Here is a 23,624-nt window from a genome sequence, read left to right on the forward strand (position 1 = left end):
AATTTTAATGTCTTTTTTATAGTGAATATTTTACTTTAGCTCACATAATCATGCTTATATTTAGCTTATGTAATTGCCTTAGGGGCAATTATATTCTCAGGATCGAGATTTAGTTTGAGATTACCATTTATAGAGTGCTGGAAAATATCACATTTTCCTTTGGAATATAATTGATTAATAATAAAGGTGGATACCATACTCTTCACTATTTCGGATTCCTTCATTGAAGAAGACTATTGTGTGTGGGGATTCTATCTCAAAATGTATTCAAAGGATATTCCTGATTTCTAATGACAGAGAAATTAACTTTAGACAATCTGTTTCTTAAATTCATGGCGGCTGGGAGGGGAAAAGACTCTAGGTCCAAAGGGCAAGCCTCATTTTTTGATGTTAAGTCAGAAGTAACTGCACTTGGAAATACTTAATTGGGAGCAGTGAATAGAGCTGGAACACCTATTGCCTGTGAAACACATGCTAGAGTTTAGGGAGAGGTGTAAGAAAATAAAAAGACACAATCCCTGACCTTGGCACTTGAAGTCTTACTTGAAACACATTATTTTACTTTCTCTAATTGTGTGTTGGCACAGAAAAATAGAAAGGCCTCTCAGTTTGGATTCCAAGTAGCTGTGAGGTAGTTTTAGTTTCATAACCTTTTTAAACTTCATTTTCTTCCACTTTGAGGGGAAAATAAAATGACAACTTTCCTGAGTTTATGTTGTGAGGAATCAATGAGGAGATGGAAAAAAAAAACCTGTTTTAAATTGGAAATAATCTAGAAAACCTCTTTATAGTTCATGTCAGTGGTTCTTCCAACAGGGGTCAACCTTCATAAAGACGTCTGTTTCTTTGATACTATAGAAACTAACCCCCAGAACTGACCTGTAAAGACCCTGAGAGTCAGGGTACCTGTGCTTTAGTTCTGACCCCAGTGCTTGCTAGTCCCTTGTCTGACATCTTCCTTGAGTCTAGCTTCCTTAAAATGGTGAAAACAATACCTACCCTTTCATGCTTTGGAAAGATCCAACATGATAATTAATAGATGGGGGAAATTTTTAAAACCATAGCAATCCTCAAGTCAAATATGAAAAAAAATTATAAAACTAAACTTTGCCTTATGTGAATTTTCAATTTAGTTTTATTCCACACTGGTACATGTACATCAGGGGTGAATTCTTGAAATGAAAGAACACATCGACCTAAATTCTTATGAAAAATAAAGAGGACTGCAAAGGGAGGGAGCCACAAAGATGTAAAAGGACTTACATGTGAGTGTAAATGATGGTTTGTTTATAGTCAAAGGCAACTGTTTTGTCTTCAGACTTTGATATAAAATCCTTTCAATTTTTTTCTTGATTCGCTCAGCACTATCAGTAGATGGGTATCGAAACATGAGCACTATAAGAATATTCACACCATTTTCATCTGGTCTGAAGAGCAAAAAACGCAGATAAATAAAGATAATCACAATAAAGCCAGTTTCCAACCATTAACTACTTTTACATACTAAGATTCACACTAAATTTAAAGAAACATAATGAATGGCATATATATATCAAATTTCTAAATTATCTCTAGAAATATTGGCTAAGATTCACAGCTAGAAAAAATTGTTCTCTCCTCTTACTTAGCTCATAGTCCAGAGGAGGCTGTGGGAGGAGGAGCTGTTCATGAAATCATGCTTTACATGCACTTAAACGATTTGCTTTTTAAGGCATTCTGAGCCAGTGTTGTAACCAAGGTCATTATTCTTCAGTTGTGCTAAGGCTGAGACAAGATTTGTGTTCACCAAACCCGGTTGCCTTTGCCTCCTGAACAACAGCTAGATTTTACTTCCTATCCTCCCATGAGGTTTATTGAAACTCTCTAGTGAATTCTGGACAGCAGAATGTGGGCATAAATGATGTACCCCACTTTCTGGCCTTGCCCCTGAAGACCTTCTGTGCCAAACTCCACACTTGTACTCTTCCTTTATTTGCCAACCGGATGCAGAAGACCTGGTGGGCAGTTCCTTTCCACAACTCCAACCAGCACTCACATCCCCCACTGTCACTTCCAACTCCTTGGACTGTACCACAGAAATAAAGTCGACTTTTATTGTGTCAAGCAATTGGTATTTTGGGGTTTGGTAGTCAGTTAATATGTGTTTGATACATGGATGATTGGAGAAAGCAGTTGTAAAGGGAAATCATTTGATAAGTTCAGATATATAAAGTCACACTGTAATGTGTAGGTCTAGTTGCCTTTTGAGAATGAATTTAATTTGAAATATATAAAGAGAAGGAAGGAAGGAAGGAAAAAAAGAAAGGAGGAAGGAAGAGAGGAAGGGAAGAAGGGTAGGAGGAAGGAAAAGAAGGAAGAAACAAAAGTAGGCAGGAAGAGAGGGAAAGAAGAGGCACGGGCTCCTTAATCATATATCTGTATATATTTACTTTACCATCAAGAAGTAAAGCAGACAAATAAATATTATAGATATATGTATATCTGTATATTGAATGATATCCAAAAAAGTTTTAAAACTTCCATCAAAATAGAAAACAAGATATATTACTCCAATAAATGCCAAGCCTTTTGGACATTCTATAAACAGCATATTCAGGATGAATGCTAGTAATTTATTTTAGTCTCTGACAACAAGTGTATGTTCAATTTATGTATATTGCCCTTTATCAGAGCATAAACACGAGAAGGAATTAGAATTGATAATAAAAATGCAGTAGCATTAAAGGAAAACCTTACTGCAGAAAAAGTCATAGTCTGATTCTCGGGCAGGCTTAACGTGAGGACAATCAAAAATAACTGGCCTAAGTTCTACTTAGCCCCGAGTTTAAGGAGCAGGGTGTGTCAGCAGCACCATCCCTCCTCTTCCTGTATTTTTTTCTCTTGGAGAGTACCCTTTTTAAAAATCTAATAACTGACATTGTCTCTTGTCATAGAGCACTTCTGTCGTGAGTGGGAAGTGGCTAGGCAGCATAAGCTGGGCTGCTGAGGATTTATGAAACCTTTGTGTTCTTGCAGAGATTTGCTCAGGGATGCAGAGCAATCGTGATGATCAAATGCCTCTTTGCTGTACTGACTTGAAGTTGCAAACCAAATTTACATACCGTAATTTGATAACATGAGACTTGATAAACCGACCGTCTCCAGAACGTCGAAATATCCTAGACATCTGGATAGAAAACATTTTAAAAGTAAATATTAGTCTTAAGAAAAGTGTTTCTTCTCATCTTAGCTAGAGTCTTGAGGCAAAGACAAGGATTTCGGTTTATTCACAGGCTTGTGAAATGGTGATTTGCATTGGTAAGACTAAACTGGGTTCTAATCCTTATAAAATGAACAACCTTACCAAAATTGTTTGATTCTCCTAAACCTCTGTAAAATGGGATAGTGGCATTAACTGCTTCAGAGTTGTTTTAAAGAATAAGTGAAATAATGGATGTCATACATTTCACACCCTGCCTGGCATGTTAAAAACTATTGATAATGTTCCTTTCGGTTTATCTGTGCTGTTTTTTAAGGCAGCATTCCTCACTTTTCAGAAAACCCATCCTACATTTGCCTTATTCTTGAATATGGCATCTAGTCCACTATTGCTATCAACTTGTTGACGTCTTAAGTGATTATTCCATTGGGAGAGCACTTGACACACTGTGTAAACATCTGTGACTCTGACACCCTCACTTGGTAGTCATCTCTCTGGCAGGCAGAATGTTTCACCACACTCCATACTGTCATCATTCTATTACTCAGCTTTTCCAGTCTGAATCACTGAAGGATTTTGAATGTCCAGAGAACTGATTTCCTAAAGGGACCTGATTCCAAGAAGACTGCTGAGGCACAGTCTTAAGAGACAAAAGAAAAAAAAAAAGAAAAGAAAAGAAAAGAGAAAGCACTGGACTGAGAGTCAGAAGTCAGAAACTGCAGGTCCATACAGGTTTACTTCCATAGTATATCTTGCCCCCAAATTACTACATCCTCTGGGAAGACGGAATATTGCCTCCCTCTCCCTGACCCCTCTAGTGACAATGCTCAGTAGATTTTAGCTCCTAAATACTGAATCTACCTCCCATCCTTCAGTCCCACTGCTATGGTTGAAAATCGGCTCCTTCAAAACTTGTGCCTGGGCCTTTGCAGTGGTCCCCTCCCTGGCACGTGTATGTGGTTCTACTCTATCTTTCCTCCCCTTACGTGCTTCCCCACAACACAAGCAGTCAGGATGGTAGCTCTAAAGTACAAATCTGAGTATATTACACTCCTGCTTCAAACCCAATGTCTCTCTCTGTGTGAATTCCACAATTTTATCCCTTCATTGGCCTCACCTCACCCCTACCTTCAAGGCTAATTATCTTATCTTCTAAATTATCTACTCTTTCCTAACCCTGCTGGATTGGTTGACACCTCTACAACTTTGTACATTCATTTCCCTCTTCCTACAGTACACTTTTTTCTTGGGCAAATTTCTTCAATGACAATTCTCTTATTCTCCAATGACAGCTAAAGTTATCTTTGACTTGCCTTCCTCAGAGTTGAACACTTCTTTATTTGGGCCACCCCTGCATCTTGCACATGATTCTGTTGTAGCGATTATCACACTGGTGTACAGTTGTCGTTCCCACTCTGGACTGTGAGCTGTGTGACAGCAGGGAGTGTGTCTGATTCATCTTTGTATCCTCAGTGTTTAGCATATTGCCTTCCATAGGCAACACTCAGTGCATGTTTGACAGATAAATACATGAATGAATTAATGAGTAATTAAGAATCAACAATACGGTAAAGGGAAGAAGATAATGACGCATTGTTTTTGTTTTGTCTGTAAATCATGTTGCCAAGGGTAACTAGAAATCCATGGGAATCTAAAGCAAGATGGAAGCCTGGAGGTGACCTCAGTGGTGACCCCCCCACCATGGATGGTCATTCCAGGGGTTTGGATCAGTTCTGAGTTAAGTCACTTATGATTTCACTAAGCTTTTCTGAGTTCATTTTATTTCCATTTCTCAAGGAACAAGGAGAAAATCTGTTTTTAAGATCTCCAGCACTTAATATAAATGTCCCCTGAAATTCTGTGTACATAATAGCACTTTGGGAAAGGATCAGGATTCTGTCATATCAGAGTATAAAAAAAATCAAGAGTCTATTCAAACCAAAATATGATATTAATAAGACCATGCTTCCCTGAGGAGTCAACCTCTATTTAAAAAATGGGTAGATTCTGATACAGTACAGTATTGGTGTAACCACTAATAACAGCTTACACGTGTTAAGCCCATACTACATGGTAAGCATTGGACCAATTCCTTTGTCAACTTCATACCATCTCATGAAGAGAGTATTTTCTTTATTATCATCAGTTCCATTTTATAGATGAAGAAACTGAGGCTCAGAAACTTAACTCGTCTAAGGTGGCATAGGAAGTGGTGGATACTTGGCTCTAGAGCTTGTGTTCCTAAGTACATTAAGTGACACTGACAGCCCTGAGTTACTTACATGCCTGATGACAGATGTTTAGATTGTTGAGGGTAGACAGGTCTTGGGGCAGGAAACTCTTAAAGAAGGCCTCCAAATACCTTTTATTTCCTGAATCTAAACCTCATAAAAGATAACCACTTGGGAGGTTGCTTCCTTTTTGCTTCTAGCTAAATAGGGCTGAGGGGACTACTTCTCTTCAGACACATAATCCTTGTTGTAACCAGTTTCTGGAGAAGTTTAATTCGTGTTTATATTTTTCTACTGGGATCTCAGTAATGTTATAGTTCATCCAGATTACAAAAATTAATTGTACCCTTCCCATTTTATAGCCCAAATCTAAGAATAGATTATTTTACTAGAGATTATTCCATTTAAAACAAGATTGCGACTAAGCCCATGGTAAAATGAAAAATTAAAGGTTCACTTTAAAATCAGATACCAGTTGCAGTCCTTGGCTTGAACTCCAGCATCAAAAAACAAAATAACACATTTGAAACAATATGTATGGCTCTGACTAATAGTACACCCAGTTACTGTCTTTGGCAAATTTGAGCTTGTATGTTCCCTCTGGCTGGGAACTGCATGCAAATTAAGCCCTCATGGAGGATCAGTAGTTACTGGATGACAGCTAAGAAATCCCTTCTGGGTCCACCCAAGAAAGTAAGCCAGACAAGTTCTGCAGATTTCCTGCTCCTGTCGGGAATATGTACCAGCAGCGGGCAAATATACCTGAAAAAACCAGATTGCTTTTCTCTTTTCTCTCCAAGAAGGCTTCCTGCTAGCTCAAAGGGATTTTTACTTCCTCAAACCCCCTAAAATACTTATTGTTTGAGTCATATATTTGACAATTATATTCTGCAATGTGGCAACACTTATATTTATAAAATCTCATATGTCATGTCATCTTGTTATCTCAAGTTTCTTTTTGTATTATTTTACATGCATAAATTTCCATGTGTAAATCATATTATAGACTCCAGATAGGGAAAGGACTGTATTATGTAGACCTTGGCATTTTTCACAGTTTTGCACAAAGGAGGTGCACAACAATATTTTGATAAACTGATTAACTCTCCAGCTATGGTTAATCTTAAACAATGGTGTGAAGAAAAAAATGCTGGCTTTTGCATTGCTTCAAGACTTTTTGACTGTATCCTGTCACGTCCCCTTTTTCTCATGTATTTATTCATTCAACACAATTGATTAGGAATGTCCTATGTTTCAGGCACTGTGACAATACCTGATAAAGAGTATGAACAAAAAGTTGTGGTCCTTGGGCTCATAGAATAGAGAGACAGATGGTGATGAATAAAAAGAATTAAATACAAAATGCAACTAGTATGGGAAGGTATTATAGGATAATGGCCAGGGGTCTATAATTACTTCCAGGGGGGTAACATGACATCTGAAGGATCATAAGAAGTAAGCAACAAAAAGTAGGATCATGAGGAAATTCCAGGCAGAAGGAAGAGAATTTGTAGATAATCCCAAAGAGGACTGTTGTGGGCAGAGGACAGTAAGCAAGGAGGGGAGTATAGAAGTTGGAGAAATAGTCAGAGCCTCTAGATACTAGATGCCATAGCACTCCTCCTCTCAGTGTGACAACCAAAAAGTGTCCCCAGGAATTGCCAAATATCTTTTGGGAAACAAGATTGCCCTCAATTGAGAACCACTGGGCCAGATTATGGATCAAGAGAACTCAGCCAGAAGGGGAGTCCATCTGCTCTAAAAAAACTCCAGGAGAGACTCAGCACTTGGAAACATTAAATACAAAAAAGAAGAAGGGGTGAAAAGAGAAATTACAAAAGCTAGTCACATTTCTATACACTAGTAAAAACCAGTTAAAAAAGTGTACTTTGAAAAGATATCAGTTAACAATGACTGAGTACATACACACACGAACACCAAAAAAAACCAAATAACGACAACAATAAATCTAAAGAAAGGTTAACTGGACCTTTTAGAAAAACACTGTGGTATTATTGAAATACAGTAAATAAGTATAAGTAAGTGATGTCAATTATTTAGTTAAGTCAAAATCTCAATATGAAGTGTGTGTGTGTGCGTGTGTGTGTGTGTTACTTGGTATGGAAAAGAAAAAGAACAAGAATAATCACTATATTCCTGAAGAAGATGATGATAAATCCAGGTGTATGGGTTGAATGGTGGCCCCCAAAGATATGTCTAACTCTGGAAATACGTAAATGTGTCCTTACTTGACAGAGGGTCTTTGCAGATGTAGTTAAGATGAAAACATTGTGGAGAAATCATCCAGAAACACCCTGAATCCAATTATAAGTGCCCTCCTCAGAGCAGAGAAGCACAAAAACACAGAGGAGGAGGCCAGATGAAGATGGAGACAGAGATTAGATTTATGTAGTCACTGTCATGAAATGCCTGAAGCTACTGGAAGCTGGAAGAGGCAAAGAGGGGTTCTTCCCTAGAGCCTCCCAAGGCTGCTAACATCTTGATTTCAGATTTCTGGTCTCCATAACTGTGAGGAAATAAATTTCTGTTGTTTTAGCTTGCTAATTTTTGGTAATTTGCTACAGAAGCACTAGGAAACTAATACAACATGTATCAACACATTTCAAACTGTAGAGGTTGAAGACTTGTGATATCAACACAGTGAAAAGCAAGCTGAGCAATGGAACAGATTAGAGAGCCCAGTAACATCCCACGTTGTACATGGAAATTGGAATTTGGGCGGTGATGGCATGGCAGATTAGCCAGGAAAGGACTGACTGTTCAATCAGTGGCGCTCAAAGAAATGCTTATTTGCATAGGGGAAAAAATGAAATTAAATGCCTAACTCAAAAACACTATCACGACTGGTGGTCATGCAGATGTCTACAAACCCCTTGGAAAACCACTGATCATAATCTAAAGTTGAGTCTGAGTATAGCCTGTGACCCAGGAAACTCTGTGCTTGGTTTATGATCTAGAGAGGCTCTAGCACATGGAATAGGAGGCATGTAAGGATATGCATTACCTGCATTGTTCATAAGTATAAGAAGTAAAAACATTCCAAATGTTTGCAATCATAAAATGAATTAAGTGGTATATTCTTTCTAGGGCATTCTACACAGAAGTGAAAATAAATGAGCCTAGAGCTGCATGCAACAAAATGAAAAATTCGTGAAAAACACAATGTTGAGTGAAAGAATAAATTCATAGAAGGATATAATATATTTCCATTTACATAAAGAGAGTCAAATTGCACAATATACTATTTTCTGTACAATTAGTCAAACTGAAGTTTTCACTGTGTTTGGCAAAACAAATTAAACAGAAAGTAAGGATTTAAAAAATGAACGAAAGGAAAAAATACAAAATACCAAGACACATCATTACAAAATTTTAGAAGACTAAAAAGTAGAGTATAAAGTGTCTAGAGAAAGAACAGATCACCTAAAAACATACTTTCTCCTCAGCCACATGTAACAGAGTAATAAAAATGAAGCAAGGCCTTGGATGGTCTGATGAGAAATTATTTTTAATTTGAAGTTTTACATTCAAACTATCAGCTGAATGGAATACAGAATAAAGGATTCTCTTGGCATAAGTAAGTCAGAAATATTACTTCTCATGCTCTTTTTCTTACGGAAGGTACTTGAGTACATAACCCACCAACAACATCAAGGAAAACATGGGATGCAAGAAGTACTGGGTCTCACACACCAGAGCAGTCCTGTTATGACCCACATTTATCTCTGTGAAGGGGTAGAAAGCAACCAATTCAAACTAAAGCAGGGAGCACAAAGTTTTAAGAAAGAAGAATTAAAAAAATAAAGAAATATTGAGACCTTGGAAATATCTGAAGATACTATAAAATGGCTTAAAAAAAGAGTGAGTCTATCTATTCAAACTTGTTTCTTGGCGCATTATTCCTTGAATGGCCCAAGAAGTGCAGTAACAAATAAAAAGTGTTGGTGAAGATGTGGAGAAAAGGGAACTTTCATACATTGTTGGTGGGAATGTGAATTGATCCTCTACACTCTAGAAAATAGTACAGAGGTTCCTCAAAAAATTAAAACTAGAGCTACCATATGATCTAGCAATTCCACTTCTGGTATTTATTTGAAAAAAATGAAAACATTAACTCAAAAAGATATCTTTACCCCCATGCTCACTGCTGCAGTATTTACAACAGCCATGACATGCAAGCAAACCTAAGTGTTCACTGATGAATGAATGGGTAAAGAAAGTGTGACATATACATACAGTGGAATATTATTCAGCCATAAAAAGAATGAAATCTTGTCATTTGTGACAACATTGATGGACCATGAGGGCATTATGCTAAGTGAAGTAAGTCAGACAGAGAAAGATAAATACCATTTAATCTCACTTGTTTGGAACCTTAATGAGCAAACAAACAAAGGAAAAAACCCAAACTCACAGATAGAGAACAGATTGGTTGGTGGTTGCCAGAGATGAGGGGTGGGAGATAGGCAAAAAGGTGAAGGTGGTCAAAAGGTACTAACTTCCAATTATGGAGTAAATGAGACCTGGGATGTAATGTATAACATAATGACTATAGTTAATAATACTCTATTGTACATTTGAAAGTTGTCAAGGGAGTAATCTTAAAAGTTTTCACTATACAAAAAATTATATAAAACTATGTGTTGTTGCATATTAACTAGACTTATGGTGGTGATCATTTTTCAGTACATAAAAATATTGAACATTATGTTGTAAAACTGAAACTAATATAATGTTATCTATCAATTATATTTCAATTTAAAAATAAAATAATCTAAACATAATTCTGAATAAAGCTACCTCCCAATAAAAAGAAAAAAAGGAAAGAACTATGGCAACAGACTTGTAAAAAATACTATTCTGTTAAATGACAAACACCATTTAAATAGCTAAGGAAATGAAAATACTCTGCTGGTTTTCAACATTTAGAATCAACTTGTATAGTGATAAATAGCCAAATAAAATGCATATGCCCTTCTACGTTGTTAATAATTCAGAGAAAGGAGAGTGCAGTGAGTAAAGAGTGGGAGTGCTTAGCTCCTCATCCTTTAATTGAGGTAGTGTCAGTAGCTAATCATAAAGAATCACACTAATTCACTCCCTTTTCTATAGACCCATTTCTTCTTTGTTCCAGAATAACTCCTAAGCTTAAAAAAGTACACTCTAGGCTAACACCCTGGGTTCTGCTAAAGAAATCTGTGGTCTCCATAGACATGATTTTCATTGAACAGAAAATGAAAGACTGTTCTAGTTGAGTTTCTGCTATGATACGTAAGGATTTAACTTGCCTAATATACTTTTAAAAATTAGAAATGCCTTGATAAGTGCCTCAGTTTTCAAGGAAAACCAAAATATTTGAGGGGCATGACTAAGTTTGAGATTGATAAGAATCAGAGCACACATCCTTGTATGTGACCCTTTATGTGCTTTTAAAAGTAAAATAAACAAAATGATAAGGCAAAGATAGCAATCATATATTCTTATGTTAAAATGTTTCAGGAAAATGAACCAAGAAAGAAAATCAAGAGTTTAAAAATAGAAAGAATATCTGTTTCAGCCAGTAATTTCCTCCGGTACTAATTAGTTGCCTACTCTAATCTACATACATTAAATGTACATGACATTATCCTAAATATTTTACATACATTAAGTTATTTCATCCTCACAGCCATATGACCTACATACTATATTATTATCCTCATTTTACAGAAGAAGAAATCGAGCTTGGAGCAGCTAAGTTCCTACAACAACCACAAAGTAAGGCAGAAAAATAACATTCATAAACTTTCAAAGTTTCTATTGGACTTACCATTCTCTCAATCTGATGACTTCTTTCCATAAACTCTCTTGAGGTTCTCATTCCATAATTTTCTTTGTATTTTATATTTGTAACTTTAAAAGAGGCAAGATAATAGAATGACTTATCATCTGAAAGGTAAAAATAAAATATCTATGCTTAGATATTATCAGTACTTGTCCCCCATCTCCAGGAAATAGGTTTACTATAATGCAGCTTATTTCTTCTTAGTACAAAATACATTATAGTCAGTTTTCAAATATTTTATGATTTCATTATTGCACCCAGCTAAAGTAGAAAATTCAGATCTCAAAGTATACTTTCAGAACACTCATTTATAGTGCTTACCCACATAGAAATTTTTATAGAATTAGATAAACAACATACAATGAAAAGTCACATATTGAAGGCAATTGCTTACAGTCATGTAAAAATGATCAATTTCCTTAAAGAATTATAATATAGATATATCATAGTTAAACTGTATTATGAAGGTACATTGAACAAGGTATCACTTTTTTCTATGCTACTGATAAGCTTAGTTAGATAGAAACCTGTATTTATTGTTTTCACTTTCTTTTTGCCCATTCAGTTCTCAAGTCTCTGTAATTTACTCCTAACACACTACTGAAGCTGCCATTGTCAACAACAACGGTTGTCATAACTAATAGCCACCTTTGCTTTGCTTTTTTTTTTTTTAAATCATCTTGATTTCTTTGTGGTCTTAATCATGTTCCTTGAAATCTAGTCTTTAGTTTTATGAAGCCATTTTATAATTTTCTTCCTTCCTCCTGGTCACTCCTCAGTTACTTTGGAGGACTCTTTATTTCTACATCTATCCTTAGCCATTCAATGACCTAAAGTTGGCCTGGTCATGTTAAATAATTTCTTAGGTTTATCCTAACTATAATGCCCTCAACCACAAACGATTTGTTGATGTTAAAAGGTAAACTGAGGCATGTTTGGATTTTCAAGACTTTATTTGAGCATACATAGATTCAGATCTGGCAGCACCAAACCAAAAGTGGGTTAGGAGCACTTCACCAACAGGAGCTAGGGGAGATAACTAGTCAGGTTTATAATAAAGTAAAAACTGGTCACTTATAATTATTGAAATCCTTAGGATAAAAATAACTTCATCAAACACACTTCAATCCTGGAGATGTAAATTTTACCCTTAAGTTTGCTAAAATCCTTACTTCTGTTTTGGTTATTTCACATATTTCATTCTTTTTAACTTCCTCCTTTTCAGATCCATTTATTTCTGTTCTTTAATATTAGTATTTTAAAAATAAATTTTCTTCTTCTTGGTGTTATTCTAGTTACTACCATGTGTGTTTTTTTGTTCTGTTTTGTTTGCTGACTTTATTTCTTTATGCTATAAAAAAAGTACATTACTTTTCTGAAATGTGTGTCATCTTAGTTGCTTCTGTCTTACCTCTTCTACTTGTTTATCATCTGAGAGAGACTATCTTCTCTTTTGTTTTACTAAATTGCCATCCTTTTCAGGCTAATCTCAATGAGCTTCATGAAAAGTCCATGTGATCAATTTATTAAGTTCTTGATTGTTAACCTCTGTATTAGTTTCCTTTTGTTGCTATAACCAATCACCACCAATTCAGTGCATTAAAACAACACAAATTTATTCTCTCACAGTTCTGAAGGTTAAAAGTCTGAAATGAGTTTTATAGGGCTAAAATCAAGACCTGTTTTTTCTGAAGGATCTAAGGGGAGAATATTTTTCCTGGCCTTTTTTGGCTTCTAGAGGCTGTCCTCATCCTTAGCCTATGCTGAGGCATCACATTGTTTGCTTGCTTCTTGTCACTATGTAGTCTTCTTCCTTTGACCTTTTTGCCTCTCTTTTATAGACACTGGGATTACATTTAGGGCCTACCTGGAAAATCCAGAAAGATCTCTCTTCGAAATCTTTAATGTAATCACGCCTGGAAAGTCCCTTTTGACATATAAGGGAAAACTCATAGGTTACAAAGATGCAGGCACATGTCTTGGGAGTGTGGGAACGTTATTCAGCCTAACACAACCTCTATGATATTTTAAAAATATTTTTAAACCATTATTTTTAATATCAGTTTACTTTTTTCTTTTTTGAACACACGCAGTATTGAAGATAAAGGGATTTTAAACACAAAACTACTTCACTACCTTTTAACCCAAAGAAAATATTAACAAGAAAGATACACCTGCAGGGGTTAATGTGGTTTATCCTTTTATTTCACGAGAGTCTAAGAAATAGGTATCATCAATCCCCCGGTAAAGTGGATAGCAAGGTAAACTGAGCATGTTGGACAATATTTCATTTTTTCCTGGGAAGTCTTTCAAGTATGGTTTTACTGTTGAGTCATGGGATTCTATAAAATTCTAAGAAAAGTCTCAGTCACATGTGATTATAAATACACATACCAATGACAAAGGTAACTGACCTTGGTTGGTTGTCATTTGGTTGAACTGTGGTCCTGACTATCCATTTTTGCACATAATGCTGAATTAATTCTGAGTTTTCTCTTCTCCCCCCAGTCATGAAACAATCTCTTTTTCCTTCAAAAATAATGTTTAATCTTTAGCCCTTTAAAGATTTCTTTTAAGATAACTTTTCTCATATCAGCTTTTCTTGGGGAAATTTATTAATATATTGATTTTTAAAAAAGTATATTAAACTCAACAATGACATCTTTATTCTAAAGATAATCTTTTCATTCTTTCTCTTTTTAAATATACATCTCTTTTACATGTGTCTATCTATATAATAGTGCATATTGCAAGATTCAGTGGCTGGAAATAAGCACCACAGGGCTCAATATATGAGCAAACTAAAATTTAACATCAATAAAGAGTTAGTCATTAGAATGCTAATAGCATGCAAATAACATTTTTTATACAACAGAGATTTTTACGATGTTAAGTCATGGAGCACTCAGGCAATAGAAATGTGACCTGGATACTTACCCTCAACAACAAAATGAGTAACAATGCCAGTTGCGATTCCTATGATTGCTACAATTGCCACAGTGTAAAGAGCTAGCCTTATTGGGTCCCAAAATTGTTGTTTTCTTTGATATTCAACTTGTGGGTAATCAGCTTCTGAAAATTCAACTGGTCTGTGATAATGGAAAGAAAAACATTAAGACAAATTTCAGTATGGTTCTACTCTGTGTTCACTTGCTCTTTTCCTCTATGAGAATAGTTTTTACTGTTAATTAATAATAAGATACTTAGATTTTTAAAGAACACAAGGTTTTAATGTGTATACCTTCCCCCAACACCTTAATCACAGTGTAAGTTTTAGTTAAAACTCTCCTGATGTTGACATTCAAGTGAGGATATCTTCCTGCTACATTTTGTCTGACATATAGGCAATGTGAATTTTGAGTGGTGAGGTATAAAGACTCACTTAATAAAAAGGTAATTTATAAATAACATTTTCGTATTTTAATAAGGGACTTTTTAGCAATAAAGTTATATAATTCATCAGTTTTACTTGATTAAATGTAGAAGATTTTAATATGTATAATTTTTTAAAGACCTTAAAAATTTCTTAATGGCTTGTTCTTAAAGTAGCAACATTAATCTTAAAGTCCTGAACTGATTCCTCACATTTTTATTAGCACCTCCCAGTGAAACCACAAATTGTGAATTGTACTTGATAAGACTCCAGTCCCCATGACTGGATGCTTTTCCATGTGACACTTACCTGTCCCAACTCATGTACTACCTCCCCACGTAAAATATCTTAAACCATTTAAATTATCTTCCTCCAATCTGAGAGCTGGTATTTATTTACTTCGTTTTCTGAATCCCCAAATAGGATTCAATATTTAATATTTGCAAATGAGATATTTTTGTAAAAGTTTTTACGTTTTAATTTTATCTAGCAAATATTTATTTAAATTTTACTCATTAAATGAGATAATCTTGAGCATAGTATCTACCATATTATGATAATGCTTCAGAAACTATCCTAGAGCCAAAGAGGTATAAAGATTCTAAAATACACTCTTTGCCTCCAGGACACTCACACTTTAAAAGGGGATACAGACACAGAAACAAGTAATTAATATAGTGTGAAATGTGCCAAAATAGAACTTTGTACAAGAAGAGAAAACAATTAACCTCTTGGAAGGCTGTGTCAGGAATTTTATCAAGAAAACAACACAATTAAAACTTTGAGTGAGAGAAGTTCTCCAGGTATAAAAAAGGAGAAAAGAACAGAAAAATAGCATGTGCAAACAAACAAACAAAAAACCTCAAAAAATCTAAAAGTGTGAAACAGCATTTATCCCTAATAATTAATACTGGGGAAAATATACACGTAAAATGCGGCTTTTGCCCTCAAAGAATTTATGGTCTCCCAAAGTATATCCATGATTGCAAGTCTTTCACAGTATTGCTATGCTAGAAAGAGGATATGGTAAGGCTGGTGGGCTGGACAAGCTTATGAGGAGTCTTATAACTCAAAGGAAAGAGCTTGAAATTGACTCTGCAGGGGGTGGGCAACCAATGAAAGTTTTAATTAGGCTAGAATTTAGAACAATCACAGAGGTGTGAATGAGAATTAGAGCAAGAGTGCAGCTAGGAAGACCAGTTTAGAAGTAATTTTGAAGGTCCAGGAGAGACAGGGTGAGGGCCTGAACTAAGGCTGAGGCAGTGGGGTGGAGAGGAGGAGATGATTTAGCTCTAGTCCTGGAGCTTTGTTCCCGGCTTAGCTGTGAGACAAGGAAAAGATTAATGGCTCCTTTGTTTCCATGTTCATGTAATGTGTCTCCAGTTAAGATGCTGAAAATTAAATGAAGAGAAAATGTTTCCAACATAGACGTCAAAGTTGTTAATAATGAGCAGTGTGCTGTCTTCACACTTGGTCTGAGCCAAGTGGAAAGTATCCATTTTTTATATCTTCCCGTTGACTCATTTTATTTTAATTGTGTCACTAACACCTGTTTGCATGACTCTAATAAAAGTAGCTATTCAAGTTGGTACCACACAACCCAGAAAAAAACAAAAAAAAGTTACTTATATTCCCATGTACAATGCCCTCCTCCTAATTCACAACTGAAGTCTCCATTTCCAAAATCCAGGCATTAAGTAGTCTTGATTATTTAGTGTATGGATATTTTCGTTGCTGTAGGTTTTTTCTTTTTAATTCACTTCCTTTCCCCCTAAGTTTCGTCAGTTTGGTTTCAGTATCCTGAGCCCTTCAATAAGCAAGAAATGACAAAAATCAAATTCTCTCACATTTATGGGAAGGATGTTATATTACATCATGATAACACTGTATCATGGTAAAGGAGATTTTTAAAAATCATAGCCATATTTAATTTTAAAATGAGTTTTGTCTGGTAATCTGCTACTCTCAGTCTGATATAACTGTAATATTGACTTTATCTCATGTCAAAGTTGAAATAAGTTTTGCCAAAAACTCATTTCTGTATCTTGAAGTAGAGTTGTAGGGAACAATATGCAGGTACCAGCTAACTGCAAAGGAAGTGATGTTTCCCTTAGATGGGAAAAAAGGTCATAAAAACCTAACAAAGTACTCAGAAAATTTAAAGTAATTTGTTAGTTAGGCTGTTGTGAAATGTCTGTGATGAGCATAATAGATAAAACACATTCAAAGCAGTGTTAAGTGTGCAATGAACTTTGAGAACTTGGCTATGATAGATTAGAAATATCTTTTTAATGTACAATTGATTCAGACTTTGAAAAAAGATTATTTTAATTTGATCACACTTAAAATCCCTTTATATATTTCTATATGTTTCTTCTGATTTGTACATTATAATTATTTATTCATTTAATCTGAATATGAGTCTAATGATAAATGGAACTTTTGATAAAAGCCTTTTATGCTAACTAGTATTGCATCTGTTTAAAAGAGAGAATTAAGCGTAAACTTGTTCTTTAAAAAAAGTCCATTAAAATGAACAAAATAAAGGAACTAAAGTCTTTCAGTAATTTGAATAAAAATAAAACTAGAGTGGTTACACAAATGAAGTACCCATGTAAACATTATTAGAAAAAGCATGAAATTCAGCATCAGAAATCCAAAGTTCAAGTCTTTGGTCATATATTAACCTTTTTATCTTGATGTATCTGATTTTAAGAATCCCTTGCTGATTAAATTAGGGTGATAATATCCCCCCCCAACTTTCAAAGAGGTTGTGAAGACTTTAAGTTATGTATGAGCTATTTCATAATTTCTGAATAACTATATGAATAGAAATTGTCAGAAGCCATAAGCTTCTTTGAGAAAAATAAGATTATTCTACTGCTCTGTATCTAACCATAACTAGCATGATTACTGACATAAATATTGTTGCTCTTTGAATGAATGAATGAATGATGAATGAAAGAATTACACTCTTAGATTCTACATCTAGAAAAATAATTTGCATACAAAAGCTAAAAAATTCTAAAATAAAAGTATTATTATCAATACTTACCAATTATTTTATAAACACCAACCATATTTTAGGCACTAATAATTATTGAATACACAGTGAATAAAATGAAAATATATGATCCTTGCTGTTGTAGTGTTTGTAGTCTAGAAGGAGAGAAAGATAAAACTAGTAAGCATAGAGAGCCTTAAAGTTGTGATAATAGCTAAGAAGAATATGAATAAGATGACTGTGACTGAAAATAAGAGTATATAGACGGGGCGGGGAGAGGGAAACTACTTGAAAGAGGGAGTAAGGGAGACCTCTTTGGGAAGATAGTATTTATGCTGAGACGTGACTACGAGGAGATCTTCCACGTGTAGAATTGTTGCAAGTCTGTTTCTGGTGGATAGAAAGTGTGCGAAGTGCCTGCATTAGAAAATAACTTGGAGTTGGAATTATTGGCCATTAATCTTATCAACTTGGCCATTAAAATTATTATGGAGAAGCAATTATAAACCAATGAACATTTCCTGGCTTTAAATATTGTTAATAAAAGAAACATTTCAGTTTCTTTAGCAGAAGAAATTCCTTTTATATTACTGCAGAGGTAACCCCTGTTTATATTTTCCTGTCTTAGCCTATGCTGCTATTTCATTCTTATGACTTAACTCAGCTAGATATAGTAGACAAGCTACATTATCAGAGAGCTAAAAGATAACATGTAGAAAAAAAAAACTCTGTCTTACACCTTTCTTTCTAGACAGTCTCACAAATGTTTTGATCAAGAGAGCAAATATAACCTCTGTGACTGCCAACCACCCCCCAAAATGCCACCTGTGTAGATTAGCAATTAAGCCCAAGAGTTATATCCTGTTTTAGAGGCAGCTCTTGGGTGATAATCACTATAATCATGCCTAAATAAACTGGTGAGAAAGCTTGCCCCTTCCCAATCACCAGTTGTAACAAGCTGTATAATTAGTGTATCAGAGATAGCTGATGATTGGATGTATGACAGTTGCTTATTAGAGAGAGCTTATAGCTAGTTCAGTCTTGAACTTTTAAGAAGTTTATTTAAGCAATTGAAACAGACCTGCTTTTCCATAGTTTCCTTTATAGAACTTTTCTCAAAATGGAGGCTTTTATGACAAAATTAATTGATTTTCTAACGAGTTATTCAAGTAGCACTGTGCAGAAGTAGGCCACCTTCATTATATATTACATTAAACGGCGTGTCTTTTATGTCAGGCACATTGGGACAATTGTTATATAATTAAGACATATTCTAGCCCCTCAAGTCTCAACGTAGGTAAATCTTTTAGATTCTTGATTTAATGTGAGAATCCATGGAATAAAAGTTGTTCAAAATCCAATGAAATATGAAGTTACATGGAAAAGTCATAGTAATTTTGACCAGATTAAAGAACAATGAGTTACAAATAAGTCATGATAATGAAGATGTGTAAGATAGCCTATTAGTGCCTAAGTTATTATTTCAGAATTTTTCAAAGTTAATCCATTTGTTTCCTTTTAAAGAGTTAAATTGAAATATTTGTAAGCATACAAGGTTCAGGTGGATTGTGCAAGTCGCAAGAGGACACTCACGATGAGAGAGATATCCCCAGGCTAGAGTAAAACTTCATTAATCACTAACATCACTGCCAGGTGTTCTCTGGATGGTAAAGATTTGTCAGATGACAAAAGGGTTACATTTAACATTTATATTTAGGATTGCTTTTGTACCTGTCTTTTTTTTCTTGATATGACCTAAGCCACTAATTTGAGATACTTTATAGCATGTGGTTTGGCAAAGTACTCTGCCCTTTAAAAAATTTAATCCCATGGTTTAATTTATTCAGCTAAAAAATGGGGATATGAACCAGCTCTTTACTGAAATATAAGTGCTGGCATCACTTTTCCCATTTCTAGATTTAATAATACAATCAGTGTGTGTATGATTTTCTAAGGTTGTATCACCAGAAAACATCTATGCTATTACTGAGTAATTATTTGTTGGTTTAGTGTCGACTGACTGCTTCACATCTTCTCTGAGCTACTTGTAATACACGACTTTCCAGGGAAAATACATACATTTATATTTCACATTTAGTTTGTAATAATAGAGACATTTAAGATATGTAAACTATAGTATTTTATTTGTGGATTTAGAGGAAAAGCTTGTTCTAAGCCTTTTAAACTCGAATATTGTCTACTTTCTCTGAACTCCAAATAGGTTATAAGTTTTTCCAGTACTTTTCTCTCCCAAAGTCTTACTTCGTGACTATGAGTTCATAGTAAAGGCTCCCAAACTACATATTAATAATTAGACTTGGTTTATTCATGTAAAATATGTCAAGTGTTTTCAGGTAAAGGTCTCTAGTACTGAACTTGGAATATATCCAAAGGCACATGAGGCATGATCTGGTTGGCAGGATTGTTACATGTCCTTTTGTTACAGTTATTTCAGTTCTTTTTAAGAACCTTTATTATGTGCCTAATATATTCCAAACACTGGGGATAAAAAAATTTAAAAACAAAATCACAACAATATAGACTTTATATTCAAAGGGTTTATGGTACAGTAGAAAGGAATAAAATAATAAAATCATTTAGTGTCATAGGAAAATCATAAACTTACCAAGTATTGTGATAAGAAAACATACAGGATTGAACACTAAAAGTTGTTTGAGAAAGGAACAGAAATGGGTACAGGAAGGAGTTCTCAGATAATATGACAGCTGAGCCAGCCCTTGAAGAATAAAGGGAGTTCTCCAGCATGGGATACTGGTTAAATACATCCTGCCCCTTGTACTCCTTGCTTACAAGCAGAACAATTTCTCATTATCATGAAAGCACCTTTTAAAACAGAAATATGACCATAGAATTTATTCGGAAGTGAAAGAAAACTCCCTGATTAGTAGCATTTTCCACTACCACTTCAAGGAAAAATTAATGAAATTGACAAAAGAAATAATTCACATTATTTCAGATAAAAGGTGAGAAGAAGTAAAAAGAGTTTAAGAATATCTGGGAAGCCATTTTAATGGTTTAAACAGTTTAATTTACTTAGGCTTATAACAATGCAATACTTTGGGAGATTTCTTCCTATGGGAAGACTGTTGGCAATACTAGAAAACATGGGTCAGAAACATTGGCAAAATGATAGGTAGTAAAAAAAAAAAAGAAGAAGAAGAACTGATTGTATTGTTGCAGCACTTAAATGATCCAGCTACCTAAGTAGTGACACTGGTATATTCATGACAAGGCAAAATCTGCTCTGGACTTCATAAGAATTTCAAAGATAAACAAATCAAAAGACTCTGGCAAGAAATTGTCCTTAGTTTTGTCGAAAAGACACACATGGTCATATTCTGTAAATGCCATGATAAATAAGTGACTGCAGAAGCACAAGGAACTGATGAAGTGGTGGAAAAATCGGGGAATTTCAAGCATGAGTTAGTCATCAAAATTTGCTTCCCTATCAGCCAGATATGACTGGTTTGGCAGGCACTGGAGAAGGCAAAGCTGCAGAGTGTGGGCAGAAATTGCACAGCATCCTGTTCCTTTACTAGAATGTGTAATAGCTCTATAGGTGGGGTGGGGGTGGGGGGAGGCAGGATGTTAGTCTTGTTAATTCTTATTTATCTAGTACAATATAATATGGAAGTATGTAAAACATTTCAGGATATCAGTGACAAAAATCTCATGTGTTTTCCAAAAATTCCTTAAACATCTTTTAAGACCTTTGAGTTCTAGATCTGGCATAAGATCTTTACCCCTTTATAGCTGACCTTCAAAATAATGATCGCTATCATGTAAGCACCCAGAAGCAACCTCCTCCCATGCTATGACATCAGCAAGGTCAGCTCTGCCTCTGAAAGCAGCTCCACAAACAACAATATTTAGTAATTTAATTTAATTCTTGCAAATATGAGTAACATTTCTATGGTTTCCCCATATCCTTAAAAAATATGGCAGACATTTCAAGATCATTTATTTTCTGGTTGACTACAAAAGTTGCATTAGAACGATCACATTTTCTGCCTCAAGAAGACTTTCTGATTACTATGATTATCAAACATACTGTTAATAAGACACCTGATTTTATTCGTTGATTCAATGTATGTTCATTGAGCACCTACTTATTTCAGACACTATTTTATATAGTAGGGATATAGCAGGACTGAGAATATGTTCTCTGCCTTCACATCTCCTGAGGGGAAGACAGCAAGAAATAAATCTATACATAAATGTAAAGTGTCAGGTAAGAGGATAGAGAATGAATGGAGGTGGGTTGAGATTAGAGATCAGGGGAGACCTTTTTGCAAAGGTGACATCTAAGCAGAGATATGCACAAAGTGAAGGCTGGAATCATTCATAGATCCAAGCGACACACAAATTCTTTAGCGTGACCTTGATGGAGCCCTTGGCATCCTGATCTCCCATACAGCACCTTCTCATCTCACATTTGATTCACCAGCCTTTACCTGCTATACACCCAGGAGGGCCTTATCACTTTTCAAGTGTCACCTCTATAAAGTCTGTTCAACATAGGAAAATCCTATAAGAAAGGAACCAGTAGACATGTAGCAGATATAAACATGAGCCATTTATTCCCTGCTGTGCCAGGACTTAGAAGAACTAGGAAAGTCTGGGATCTAAAGAAATAGTCTTAGAGGGATCTCCTTTCTCTGAGACTGTTGTAGACACAAGTGTATTTATACATCTGAGAGTAGGAATTTGAAGACTCCTTTCTTGGTTTTATCCGGGAAGCCAAATAGAATCTCAAAATTCATAGTTAAACATGTTATAATTAACCCACTTAAATCACCAGTGCTATAATCTCCTTTATCGTATCACTACTATAATGTTGGCCAGCCTATCCTTGAAATCCTTCCTTCCTAACTTCCCAAGGAAACTCCTTTCACCTTTGAATAACCTGATGGTGGTTTTAAAGAATGCATTCCTAAACTTTATATCCATTACGCGAGTTATATTTCCTTAGGATCACACAAAATGGATCTAATCCTTCTGTCACATGTAATTCATTCAACAAGTTCTGGTTGAAAACCTAGAGCGTGCCCAGCACTGTTATAGGCACTGGTATTCACTGATCAACAAACCTAGGTCCCTGCTGTTACATGAATTAAAATCAGGTAAACATATCCAATTCTTTTCACCAGTGAGCCAAATCCCCTCACTGCCTTGGGGAAACAATTAGGGACATATTGAGAAAAAATGTCCCAAACATCTTTCAACAATTGAGAAATATTAATAGGAATCATTTAACAGATGAATATAAATGATGAAAGCGCAGCTCCCTGAGAATTTTCTAAGTATGCTTTTTACATTCAGAATTGAAGGCTTTGGCCTTGTTTTCAAATCAACCAACTCAAAATTAGAAAGAGACCCAAGAGTTTATGTTAAATAAAGTTGTATATTAATTTGACTCAGCAACACAAAGGAAAGGAGGATGAGTTGGCCAAGGGTTTAAGTACAAAATAAGTTATTTTGTGAAGACTGTATAAACATTTTTAATAAAGTGTGACCAATATTATTGAAATCTTTATAATCACTCTTCTATGACTTCTCTTTAGGCATATTTCTATGTTTGTCCTTAACGTTATAAAATGTTACCAGGAAACGCTGTACAATTAATTTGAACTTGATGACGTGAATCCATTTATATAGCTGATGCCATCAAGATGAGAATTTAAATACATGACTATTCTTGATACCAAAGAAATGTGAATAACCAGCTTAAGTTATACTCCTCCATGTACAGCATCAATATTTATGTGCTAATCAGGTGTTCTCAGGACAGCAGCCCTAAGGGGAATTCTTTTTATACTTTACACATGTCTTAACACACTTGTACTCAACTTGCAGCATAGATACAAATTAGATATTCTGTCTGGGCACAGTCCTCTCTACTTCTTGCCAAAAAGCATTCATTTCTGGGAATGCTGATGCTTAGTAGTACT

At 35.0% G+C, this 23,624-nt stretch overlaps 1 protein-coding gene across 3 annotated transcripts in view; it reads right to left on the minus strand.

The window, feature by feature from the left end:
* The window catches only part of TMPRSS11F (transmembrane serine protease 11F), a 66,281-nt gene that overhangs the window by 16,537 nt on the left and 26,120 nt on the right, over positions 1 to 23,624 (minus strand). For 2 of the 3 annotated variants that reach the window (XM_045504688.2, XM_010967546.3), the window contains exons 3-6: positions 14,213 to 14,364; positions 11,261 to 11,379; positions 3,102 to 3,166; positions 1,264 to 1,427 (exon numbers count right to left, since the gene is read on the minus strand). In XM_045504688.2, coding sequence (XP_045360644.1) covers positions 1,264 to 1,427; positions 3,102 to 3,166; positions 11,261 to 11,379; positions 14,213 to 14,364 — 500 coding nt within the window. The remainder of the gene's footprint in view (positions 1 to 1,263; positions 1,428 to 3,101; positions 3,167 to 11,260; positions 11,380 to 14,212; positions 14,365 to 23,624) is intronic. The other variant, XM_045504687.2, reaches the window with a different exon arrangement.

Source organism: Camelus bactrianus, chromosome 2 (genome assembly GCF_048773025.1).
Source record: "Camelus bactrianus isolate YW-2024 breed Bactrian camel chromosome 2, ASM4877302v1, whole genome shotgun sequence".
Lineage (NCBI taxonomy): Eukaryota > Metazoa > Chordata > Mammalia > Artiodactyla > Camelidae > Camelus > Camelus bactrianus.